General features: G+C 40.3%; 1 protein-coding gene across 1 annotated transcript; it reads left to right on the top strand.

The window, feature by feature from the left end:
• Positions 1-251: 251 nt before the first annotated feature.
• On the top strand, positions 252-12,789 carry LOC146516235 (multidrug and toxin extrusion protein 1-like). Its single transcript, XM_085163375.1, has 16 exons — positions 252-512; positions 1,088-1,189; positions 1,279-1,347; positions 1,570-1,718; positions 3,174-3,216; positions 4,011-4,055; positions 4,150-4,247; positions 4,864-4,961; positions 5,383-5,564; positions 5,647-5,755; positions 7,427-7,502; positions 9,092-9,161; positions 9,255-9,387; positions 10,339-10,433; positions 10,511-10,574; positions 10,648-12,789. Exons 1-16 carry the CDS (start codon positions 330-332, stop codon positions 10,890-10,892), a joined length of 1,761 nt encoding a protein of 586 aa, XP_085019501.1. The 5' UTR covers positions 252-329; the 3' UTR covers positions 10,893-12,789.
• The last annotated feature ends 2 nt before the right edge of the window (positions 12,790-12,791 follow it).

The following is a 12,791-nucleotide window of genomic DNA, read 5'->3' as shown; positions in this document are numbered from 1 at the left end:
ATTCTGTATTCTGTAATGGAATACATTTTAAAAGTAACCTTCCCAACACTGGTTACTAAAGAATATCACCAGCATCTTTTAATTGTCATGTTAATGATCAACTGTAAATGAATGCTTTATTTGTACAAGTGTATTGAGTATTTTGCAATAGCAGAAATCACACCTAAACAGAGACAAGAGTTGGTTGGCTGTAAGGATGAGGAGGACAGAATGTGTCTGGCCCCTCCTCAGACTCCTGCGCTGGTTATCAAACCAACAACATTTTCTTCTGCCTGAGTGACAGAAATCACCCAGAGCTGTTTGTCAAGAGGGTCTGTATTTGTTCAATCATGGACTCTTCTGGGGAAGAAACAGGAAAATGCACAGAGGCAGTGAAAGAGGATTTAAAGGAAGGTGCAGCGGCTGCTTGCGCACATAGCTCCCGAGGCTGTTGCCAGAAATGTGTCCCTCGGTTTATTCCGTCAGTTTACCGCAATGAGCTTGTGCAACTTTCCAAACTGGCGGCACCAGTGGTAAGACTGTGTGTAAATTTGAAGCTCATTTGAAGTTTGTCACACTCTCTGTCTGTTGTTACTGACAGGAAGAACGGATTTACTACAGAAGATGCACCATGTGTCAATAAACTGAAATCTGATTTAAACGTGGGACCTGGACCCTGGTTTACTGTCTTATTAATAAATACATTAAATGTTATTTATGTTATTATGAAGTCCTGTTTCTGAATGGACCTCAAGCACTGTAGGACTGTACTGTGTATATCTGTTTAATATTACAATCATTTCATTTTAAATTAAGTTACTATGTTTTTTATGCATTATTTGGATTACATATCAAATTCCTACATGTTTTCTTTAAGCCCCCAAAACATACAGTTGCTTATGTTTTTACTATTTTTACTCTTTATCGTGCTGCTGTAACACAGAAATTTCCCTTGTGGGAAGTATCTATCTATCTATTTTAGATATTTTGGTAAAGATGTTTAACATCTTTAAGTTACTAAATGTTTTAATCATATTCATTACTTATTTATGTTTCCTTTAAATGTATTTCTAAATACAACACAGAGTCAGTATCTCCTCTTCTTCAGGTCATTTCCCAGTTGATGATTTTCATGATCGGTTTTGTCAGCACGGTGTTCTGTGGTCACCTGGGGAAAACTGAACTTGCAGCTGTAGCATTATCAGTTGCGGTGAGCAGACATTTCAGTGCCTTTGTTGTTGAACCGTAAATATGCATCATTTTTTACCCCAGTTTATGCATGTTGTGTTTTGTTTGCAGGTGGTTAGCATCACTGGTCTTTGCATTGGCAGCGGTTTGTCGTTAACTTGTGATACCCTCATATCTCAGGTAGGGTCCTCACTGGAGCTTTCACTTTATTTGTGTAACCAAGACAAACACAAGCAGCACAGCTGGGTTCCCAGGTTCTCCTGGAATCGCCTTTTAAACATCTCAACACTGAGCTTTTGTGCGGAGTTATTTTTCTTTGATCAGTCATACCCTTGTTCTTTGGTGGGATTCTGTGTTTTCCAACTTTTCTCACCCGAGCGTCTGTCTACCTGTTTCACGCAGACGTATGGGAGCGGTAACTTGAAGCGTGTGGGTGTGATTCTCCAGAGGGGAGTTCTGATTCTGCTGCTGGCCTGTTTCCCTTGTTGGGCCATCCTCATCAACACTGAGCCTCTCCTACTTGCTGTCAAGCAGAGTCCAGAGGTCGCCAGGTGAGCCGTTATTAACCAGCAAAAGCAGACGCGTGGATGTTGTGACACTGCTGAGCATGTGTTTGTCTCACTCTTAAAGAAACGCAAGTTATGCAAAATGCCAAGCACTGTTAGTCTGTGCAAAATATACAGTGGTCCCTCGCTATAACGCGGTTCAGCTTTCGCTGTTTCGCGGATTTTTTTTGTGCAATTTTGCATGTTTTTTTGTTTTTCTGTTTTTACAGTGCGTTGTGTCCATGATCGGCTGTCCATTGTCAACCAATCTCCTCCGTGCTGTGTCTCCTGTACAGTACAGAATGCATTCAGCTTGTCAAATTTACATAAATCTTCGATCACTAGCAGTGTGACTGTGAAGTGCTGTACTGTATGTTTGTAAGTTTTCTCCCCAACAAAAACAACAATGTCGACGAAACGTTTTGCACCGTCAAAGGCTCCTGCGGTAGCACCCAAGATACAGAGAAAGATGCAAACCATCTCACAAATGTTGGACCTCTAGACATGCTAAAGGAAGGTAGAAGTTACCGTATTTCTCGGACCATGAGGCACACTGGATTATAAGGTGCATTAGGCAAAACAAAACAGTTAGATAATTCAAACTTTACTCAACTCATTGTTCTTGCTTCCTCTATTTCCGTACCATTGATTCATTAATGTTGAATTGTCTGGCAGCTGCTCTATTCCCATGTTCTGGACCTGAAAACAGGGTTTGATCTTTGGCTTCATTCTTTAATACTGGACTTATTTTTCTACGAAGGTTTGAACTTTGAGAGTGTTTAAACAGGAGAGAAAAGTGTGAAAATGTTCATGCCTGTCTGAGAAAAGTGTATAAAGTGTGTAGTGACGGGTTTTACAGCCTAAAAACAACATATTTTTAGAACGTAACTCGAGATAAACGAGGGATCACTGTAATGCAGTAATCGAAAAGCACATTATACCAAACCTCATAGTTTGACCACCTGTAGCAGCAGAAACCAGCTGTTAACTCAGCGGTGGAAATGCATGGAAATGTGTGCTGGTTCTTACTGCACACATTTCTGACCTGTGAGAAATAATTCAGTAGATCCTTGTACAGGTTTACAACCCAACAATACTTAAACTACGTGCTGTGTTTGTTTGTTTGTCACATTGTTACTGCGCCTCGACTTTTGGATAAAGCTGCCAAAAACCTTTAAAAAGATAATTAACATCCTGAGACCTGAGATGCATTTTCAGTTTGTCTAAACTATTTGGGATTAGTTGGACCCAATAAGTATAAAAAGGAAGCACCATCATTGGTGGGCTTATTTTACAGCATAACGCATTAAAGTCACCATTGTGTAACACAGCATGAAACAGTAATGAGCAGAATGAAGTAAAAGAACAAGCAAAATGGTATGTAACCTTAATTTATGTGCAGTCAAATGTCACCATCATCAGTTTCACAGGCTTACTTTGTCTTTTCATTTCCACATGAAGCCTCTCCCAGCTCTATGTGAAGATCTTCATGCCCGCTCTGCCGGTGAGTTTGATAGGATTTGATGCAGATTTGGAAGGTGTTCAATATTTAAACAAAAGGCAGGTTGATATCCAGAACTGAGGGTCTTAACAACAGATGTAGTGCTATTTAAGATCCAGAGTTCATCGGTCACACTTGAGCCGTGGCTCAAGTTATCTACTAATCTCAAGTTTGGTAGTTTGATCCCGAGCTGCTCCAGTCTGCATGCCAAATGTCCTTCAGCAAAATACGAACCCAAAGTTACTCTCCAATGAATCCATTGGAGTGTGAATGTTAGATAAAAAGCACTTAGGCCTGCTTGCCTAACCCTAAATGTGATCTCCTCCCTTTTGCCCCCAGATCTATGGGCGTTGGTGCTGATGGGTGAATGAGACGTGTTGTAAAAAGCACTTTTAGCGCTCTGAGATTAGAAAAGCACTTTATAAGAATCAGTGCATTCACCATTTATCATGTTTGACTTGGTATTCGTTTCTAATGAGATTTAAGTTTACATTGTTCAACAATACTGCTCAATCTCTAACTTTGATGCCCCCCTCTCATTTATTCTTGGTTGAATTTTGAGGCATAAACTATCAGACAAAGTGGATGAAGGTTAATAAGTTGCAGTGGAGGTGTATAAATGTATAGAATCTGTGATACATTTTATTTCTTTGATTTATTATTAATTATTTGACACGTTCATTGTTTTCATTGAAAAGTGTTAGCGTGCTGATTAACCTAAGTTCTGATCATGTGCTCAAATTTGTTCTTCACTTCTGTCAACGAGTCTCTTATAATTTAATGTTTGCTTTCTTCAGGCTGCTTTCATGTACCAGCTGCAGAGGAGGTATCTTCAAAATCAGGTGCAGTGCTTTTGAAGCATGCATATGGCCCAACATTACTTTAATTTAAAACATGAACATGAATGTTATGTGTATTTTGTGCTTTGGTGTACAGGGAATTATATGGCCTCAAGTTATAACTGGAGCAATCGGAAATGTCTTTAATGCAATAATCAACTACGTCCTCATCCATCAGCTGGATTTGGGTGTTGCGTAAGTTTTCCTCCATCATTCCTGTGACATCATTGGTTGAATGTAACTCTCAATTCAGTCAGTGAAAACTATATGTGTTTTAAATTCTTTATCTAAATTCATGATCCAGTGAATTTAGGTGAATTACCACAGGTTTTATGGTGTGTTGGTAAATTTGCAGACCCAAATGCAGGACACAAGGATCAAGTGTCCTGAAAGCTCCGTCTGCACATGATGGAAGGGAAGAAGGGTTAGGTGTAACAGGTATACACATTGACTAGTGGTTTCAGTTTAAAGTGCTTAATTTGAAGCAAACAACATCTATCTAATAAGAAATCAATACCAGGCTTCGGAAGACTATAAAACCCATAAGCACAAGGAAATACAAAGCAGCACTATTGAAAAAAATATATAACATAATGTGGAACATGAATATAAATTGTTTCTCAAAAACCTAAAAGGAATAATGAACTGACAGCAAATTCGAAACCCATTCATCCTCTTTCACTTGTCCTTTTACAGGGTTACGGGGGGCTGAAGCCTATCTTAGGGTGCTTGAATTGTCACCTGTAAATATGGAGCTTTAATTGTTCTTTTTTTTCCCCTTCTTTTAATCTCTAATGTTTTTATCTTCTAGTGGATCAGCAGCAGCCAATGCCATCTCCCAGTATTTGTTGGCATCAGTCTTATTCATTTACATGTACATGAGAGGTCTGCATAAGGCCACATGGGCAGGTCAGTCATTTTACTTCTACAGGGATCCTGAACTTGCTGAAATGTTTTGATTTTGCTGTGTCATTCTTATTTCCAATTCTGTCCAATAATTTCATCATGTTGCATCATTCAGCTTTGTGACCTTTCATACCTGAAGTTTTCCATTATAAATACTCCAGAGTTTAATGTTTGACAAAAATAGTCATACTCTATAACTGTGGAGTGCAGTGTGGAGGAGAGGTTATTCTTTAACTCTGCGGTTCCAATAAACTTCAAGACATCTCTGTAATAGTTAAAATGTGTGGGATTTAAATATTGTTTAATAATAATGTCTGATTTATGCAAATTCCTCATTAGTAATTGTTGATCCGAGGCCCATAATTAAATCATAATTTAAACCAATAGTTTGAAAGATGACATATAGAGTCACTCTGACCCACAGGTTGGTCCCTCGACTGTCTCCAGGAGTGGGGACCCTTTGTCAAGCTGGCTGTCCCCAGCATGCTCATGCTCTGTCTGAGGTGGTGGGTGGTTGAATTGGGAGGATTCCTGGGCGGTGTGATCAGTGAGGTCGAGTTGGGAGCTCACTCGATATCCTACCAATTGGCTATTACAGCACACATGGTAACTCCAGTGAACCTTTTGACTTTTGCTTATATGTTGACCTGGCATTACATTATTAATTACACATGGATTATTCCCATAGCTTCCACTAGGAGTCTCTGGTGCTGCCAGTGTAAGGGTTGGGAATGCACTTGGTGCAGGAAACATCGAGCAGGCCAAGCTGTCGTGCAAAGTCCCCTTCATCTGTGCATGTAAGAACCAACACACTAAGTATTATTGTCTGTGTTAAATGAACAGAAAAAAGTAAAAATACTGCTAACTGAGCAGTAGCAGGATTAGTTTTATTTCATGCTGAGCTTCATGACATAAGAATATGAAGTAGAATACATTTCATAAAATATAAATGAACTATTCATCCATCCAGCCACCTTCCAACAGCGTATCCAATTAATGGTAGATTAATGGTGGACTCGCGGTGCCAAGTCCATCACAGGGCCAACTCAGAGATAGACAACCATTCATATTCATGTATACAGTGACATTAGAGCCATTAACTAACCAAACATGCATTTCTTTGGTCTGGGAGGAAGCTCGAGTACCTCCACAACCCATACAGGGTCCATGGCTGTTCCGTCAACATAAGGGTTCACCACAGGGGGTAGCTTTGCATGATTGATCTGGCAGTTTTATGCCGGATACTCATCCTGACACAGTCTCAAAGGGGATTTGTCTCCAGTTGAAATTGAACCAGTGACCTTTTGCTTATAAAGCAAATGTGTAAATCACCAAATTATGGACCAGTTTGTTTACCCGACCCTGGGCAAAATAGTATGTAGTTGATATGCATTAGAACAACATGTTGAATAAACTGCGATAAATTTGTGGACTATGTATACTTCATGTAATTTTGAGCCTGCAGTTAAACTTGAACCCTTTAAATCCCAGCGTATCGTATTTGATACATGCTTTTTTGTGATCATCAGCGTGTAGCGAATGTGATTCAAGTTAAAACTCATATATGCTGATTAAAATTTGATATATATTTTGTCTAAAGGTTCAACAAACAGTCCATTATCAAAAAATGAAAGATTTCTGGCAGTTATATCATGGTTTAGGTTCTAAAGTGTTAACATAAATTCAACTTGTGCCTTGTTTTTGAACTTGTTTTTGTCATGAACTGGCTGTGTGGAGGCAGATGAGGACCCAAACGCAAAACTCACGGAGACAGGAACTGAACTCAAAATCACTGCTTTATTGCAGGCCTTACAAAGAAACAGAACTAAACTGGGAATGCTAACAGAAGACCGAGGGAACACAGAAAGACACACGGGTTCGGGGAGGAGACATTGACGACGTGACACTGAACTGAGGGAGACATGCACATAAATACACAGAGGGTTAACGAGGGAAGTGGGAGCACACAGGGAACACAGCTGACATAGATAATCGTAACGAGACAGGGCAGGAGTGAACACAACATGACGCATACTGACGACAGACTGTCAAAGTAAAACAGGAAGTACACAGAGGTTCAGACAGGAGGAGAGAGAGCACAGACATAACGGGCTGGGGAAAACATTAAATGAAACACGAGGGGAATACGAGGGCTCACAGATACACAGAGGGGCACACAGGGGGTAATCAAATAAGGAACATCTTTAACAGAACCTAGGAACCACGGCATAAGGAACAAAATACAAAAATACAAGAAAACTAAGAATGCTGACCATGACCATGACAATTTTTGTTGTTAAACGTGAATGCTGTACAATCGTTCCACTTTGGAAAAAGAAGAATAATGAAATTACAGTACATTTTTCACCACAACTGTATATAAACTGTAAAGTTGGTCACCTTTTGTGTTCCTTGTTTTTCTGTTTTTCCTGTGCTTTTAATATTTAAATGTTTTTTTCTCATTGCAGTCATAATTGCATGCTTTGTTAGTATTATTTTTGGCGTCTCAAAGGATGTCATCGGATACATTTTCACATCAGAGCCGTAAGTATCTTTGACCTTTAACCTTGATTCCAGGAAGAGTTCCTCTCTTATTTATTGCTTCTTCAATTACATGTATTATTCAAGATAATCATTTACACCTTTGTCCCAGAAACATGTTGCCCTTGTTATCCAGTTTCAGTTAACTAAAACAAGCCTATGTGAGTGCTATAATCAAATAAATGCATTGTCCATGTGTCCCATTGTATTAAAGTCTGTGAAGGTTCTCAGTCATCCAGGTCATCGTAGTCAAAGGAGCTTGCAAAGAAAAGCGTCTGGACTTCTTTAAGTTACTTGAAGATGTTTCACCTCTCATCCGAGAAGCTTCTTCAGTTCTAAGGTCAAATGGTGGAGAGTCCCAGATATAAACCTAGTGGGAGTTTCCCCCCACCGAGGGACAAAAGGACCCCCTGATGATCCTCTAATCGCCTGAGCCAAGGTGTGGAACTGGGTGTGGGTCCCAATCAGCCAGAGTTTCGGGTGAGTTCATTGTGAAACCTGGCCCCACCTTATCATGCGAATTCCTGAGGTCAGATGGCCCAGGGTGTGAGTGGGCGTTAAGGTGTCTGGGGAGGGAACTCAAAACTGGATTATAGATGGCAGAGAGGTGGTGTCGTAAACCACCGCCTCTGTTCAAAGATGGTCGCTCACAGTGGACATAGATGGCTTCTTTCACTCCTCTTTCGAACCATCTGTCCTCTCTGTCCAAAATGTGAACATTGGCATCCTCGAAAGAGTGTCCTTTATCCTTAAGATGCAGATGGACAGCTGAGTCTTGTCCAGTGGAGGTGGCTCTTCTGTGTTGTGTTGTGCCATGCGCTTGTGAAGTGGCTGTTTGGTCTCTCCAATGTAGAGGTCTGGGCATTCCTCGCTGCACTGTACAGCATACACCACATTGTTAAGTCTATGTTTTGGCGTTTTGTCTTTCGGGTGAACCAGTTTTTGTCTGAGTGTGTTGCTGGGTCTGAAGTACACCGGGATGTCATGCTTGGAGAAAACCCTCCTGAGTTTCTCTGATACACCGGCTACATAGGGGATGACAATGTTGTTGCGTCTGTCCTTCTTATCCTCCCTCGCTGGTGTCTGATCTTCTTTTCTGTGCCTCTTTGCTGACTTTAAGAACGCCCATTTAGGATAGCCGCACGTTTTGAGTGCTTCCTTTACACGTGTGTGTTCCTTCTTTTTCCCTTCAGGCTTAGAGGGAACATGTTCTGCCCGGTGGTGTAGGGTCCTAATTACTCCAAGTTTGTGTTCCAGAGGGTGATGGGAGTCAAACAGGAGGTACTGGTCCGTGTGTGTGGGCTTCCGGTAAACTTTGATGTTGAGGTTTTGTCCCTCTGTGGGGGGATACTCCCACTAGGTTTATATCTGGGACTCTCCACCATTTGACCTTAGAACTGAAGAAGCTTCTCGGATGAGAGGTGAAACGTCTTCAAGTAACTTAAAGAAGTCCAGACGCTTTTCTTTGCAAGCTCCTTTGACATTGTATTAAAGGTTTTGTTTTCATTAAGTTTCATATGTTTATGATGTTTGACAATATTTGTGAATGTACAGACAGATGTACTGAAGCTGAAACTGCACATTTCTTTTAGCGATATTTTGCAGAGGGTTTCTGACCTCATGTTGATATATAGTTTCTTGCATCTTGCTGATGCAATTGCGGTAAGAAATGATTTTACAGCAGTGATCGACATTTCAGGCTAATACTGTCAAATATAAAATGTGATTCAGAGAAATCTGTGTTTGTGTTTACAGAGTGTGGCTGGAGGAGTTGTCAGAGGTGTAGGAAAACAGTCGGTTGGTGCTCTGTGTAACCTGGTCGGGTACTACTTTTTTGGCTTACCCATTGGTGTGTCTCTGATGTTTGCAGCCAAAATGGGGATTGTAGGTGAGGACTGAGTGAGGGTGGCATTCCAAGCTCCTTTGTTTTCCTTCATAGCATTGGATTGATATCACTTATTCAAGACAAGAGAAAATAAGATATGTCGTACTTTATTTATCCCTAATTTTATATAATAACAATTAATCTTATTATATTCATTTAATAAAACCAGACATTTTGGTAGTTTTCTAGTCGAGTATGTTATAATAATGCCAGGGAGGAAAGACATCAGCAGTGACTTTGGGGAAGCATTTGTTGCTGTGCATCAAGGTCTGACAGAAGAAAGTCTCTTCTGTCCAAAAAGAACATAGCAGCATGGATTAGGTTTGCAATATTGCATCTGATGGAACAATGTTCTTTGGACAGGCAAGAAGAAAGTGGAGATGTTGGGCCATGCAAACTTCAATGCACACCACAATCACCATCCCAAGCAAAGCACTTCGCTTCTGCGTTTTCTGCTTAGTTTTTGCTAAAGACGTATCATAATATGCCATATGCTGCTATACATCTAAAGTTGTATTTAAATAATGTTAGAACCTGATGAGGATCAGGCGATACTGGTTGTTAACAGTTGTAACTAAACATATGAATAGACTGAACATAAACTTAACAGAAACCAGACCCTAAAATGACTCCGACTGGGCATTTCGTGGGTCCAAATAAATGAAACAGGTGCAGCCTGAAGACAATGTGAGGAACAGAAAAATAAAAAATGTATGTGCATCGTAAAAGTAGAATGATTTTCACTAGGATGTCTTAGGCTTGTGTGAATTTAGAAGGGACACACACCACAGCAGGTTCAAGCCTGTTTATTCCAGCTGAATAACCAGTGTATGTTGTGTCTTTTCAGGTTACAGGTGGATTGTGACAAACGCGTGCTGCGGTCAGAAATTAGCTGTACTTCCTGCTTGTCAAAAAAACTATTATTATCTTCTTCTTCTGTTTTTTCTGCTGTAGGATTTTGGACAGGCCTTGCGGTTTGCGTGTTAGTGCAGTCGATCTTTTTCATCACGTTTTTGTGCAAACTCGATTGGAAGAAGGCTGCTGAAGAGGTGCACACCTGCATCTATTGACAGTTTATCACAGTTGCATTCATCAAAGCATGTCATTAACTGTTGTGTCTGATCAGGCCGAAGTGCGAGCAGGAGTCCGCGTCAAAGAAGAAAAAGACACGATCGAGATGGAAAATAGAGGCGAGTGGGCAAACTGGCTGAAACATTCCCGTTATTACAGTGTCTTATTCATGCTTCTCTTTCCAAACCCTAGACTCTAATCACATCCAGACCCCAATCAGTACTATTGAATCCAGTGGTGAGAGCGCCGGGGCGGACCACGTATACATGGAGATGCAAATACCAGAAGAGAGTAAAACCACCAACACCACTACAGTGGGAGATGTTCTGTCAGTGTCACAGCTGGTGTTACGGCGCGGCCTGGCGATACTCATCATGATCCTCATCCTCGCTGCTGGAGTCATTACCAACACCGTCCTCACCCCGCTGCTCAAATGATGCGAAGTGGACAGTCGGACAAAAAGCACAAAGTTTATCTAAGTAATAAAAATGCACCTTCTTTTGTGGGAGGGTTACCTACACTGTTGATTCAACAGAGGAACAGCTGTGTGCAGTCTGTGCCCCGTCTTACACTGTCCGGCCACAGATGAATTCAACAAGATGAAAAGGGCGGAATATGTAGTAAACAAAGGACAGCTTTATTAAGGGCTTTAATGAAAATGTGTGTAAAATGAGGCCACTGTTTGATAATGATAAGTTTGATGACAGTTGATCTTTGTGATTCATAGAACTTAATGTACATTTTATCAACAATCCTGTGTAAAGACAGTGAAAACAAGGAGACATAAAACAGAAGTATGAGAAAGTAGATGACTTCAGGCACACTCTGTTCACTGGGACTAGACCTGCTGCTCTTGAAGCAAAAAGAAGGCACTGTGCATCTTTATACATTATAAAACTTTTTTCTCCTGAGTTTGAGAACAGAATATAACAGTAAAAAAACTTACGGTAAAATGCAAAGAAATCAAGGACAGAATGCCAGGCTACATTTGTGACTCATTGGTGGTTATTGTAAAGTGGAACTGGTTCCAGATTGGGCACTTGGTCTGTTTTGGTGAAAGGAATGTGATATTTAAGATGCCATATTTCAGCAGCTCAGGTTGGGTTACTGAAGACTTTACAGATTTGTTGATGCAAAGGTAACATTCTTTACCGTCTGTATTTTCAGAATAAAAATATGACTGCGGTGTCACATGATGCCACAACTCAGCGGCTCAGGTTGGTTTAAAGTTTTTCAAATTGATAGCTTCGGTGCAGCTACTAAAATTCTTGGATGAGTTTGAATTTCAGTGACTTTGATCTCAAGGTCAGACGTATCATTTTCTGAAAATCTCATGAATGCTGTAACTCAAGAACAGGCCGACGTAGGATTCTGAAATTGATAAAATCATGTATCTAGTAGGATTTTTTTGTGAACTGTGGGGTATTATTGTAGTAGTATTATGCATAAAAACTGATTTGTCTGCCTAAAAGCTAAATCAGAAGTACCAAAGAAGATTAAGGATTTAATTTAATTTTGCCCTGTCTGTCTAATTACGTTTGACAATCATTTACAGTAAATAAAACCATATCTGCATGTCTTCATACAATCACAATCAAATGGGTGTACAGGTGTTCCTAATAAACTGCTCCTCTAGTGTGTGACATTCACACAACAAGGGGTTATTACCATGGTAACACTTGCCCTCAGACTGACTCAGTTTCCCATCAATGACCCGACCCTGCTCCCTGATGCTCACCTGTTCATCTCCACTTCTCCAGAATCAAATGTAAAATTTTTGGTTTTATATTTTTATGCTGGTGATTCTACTGAATTTAAATGTTCAGGTAACTGAAACCCTCTGAGGATGTTGCTGTGTAAAAGTATTGTCCTGATTCATAATAATGTAACAATAAAGAGTCTGCAAAGCATTGAAGCAGTCACTTGATAATTTCTGAATCACTGTCTTCTGGTCATACTGGGCAGCTTTAAGTGTGGATGTGTGTATTTATGTATGATTAAACAGCTCCACTGTAAAATAAATAATAAGAAGAAGAATCTTATTGAAGCAAACGTCAAAAAGTCGTGTCTTTGAAGTCACTCAGAGCTCACTGTAAGTCATCAGTCTCATCTCAGAGACAAGCACAGAGCTCCTCACTGAGCTACCCGTGGTAATGACTTCTGTCCCACTCAGCCCCGTCTTGGTTCAGTCGTTTTCAACTGTTTACTCATTTCTCATCCTTAGTTAAAGTCTGGGATGACAGTGTTTCTTTTCTCTGTTAAAAAGTAACTGCTATTGTTTGGACACCAGCTTCCTAGACTACACTGGCTCAGCTACAACGTGTTTTTGATTCTTA

This window comes from Neolamprologus multifasciatus, chromosome 6, assembly GCF_963576455.1.
Source record: "Neolamprologus multifasciatus chromosome 6, fNeoMul1.2, whole genome shotgun sequence".
Lineage (NCBI taxonomy): Eukaryota > Metazoa > Chordata > Actinopteri > Cichliformes > Cichlidae > Neolamprologus > Neolamprologus multifasciatus.
Note: the sequence above shows the minus strand (reverse complement) of the source record. Positions and strands in the feature narration are given on the sequence as shown.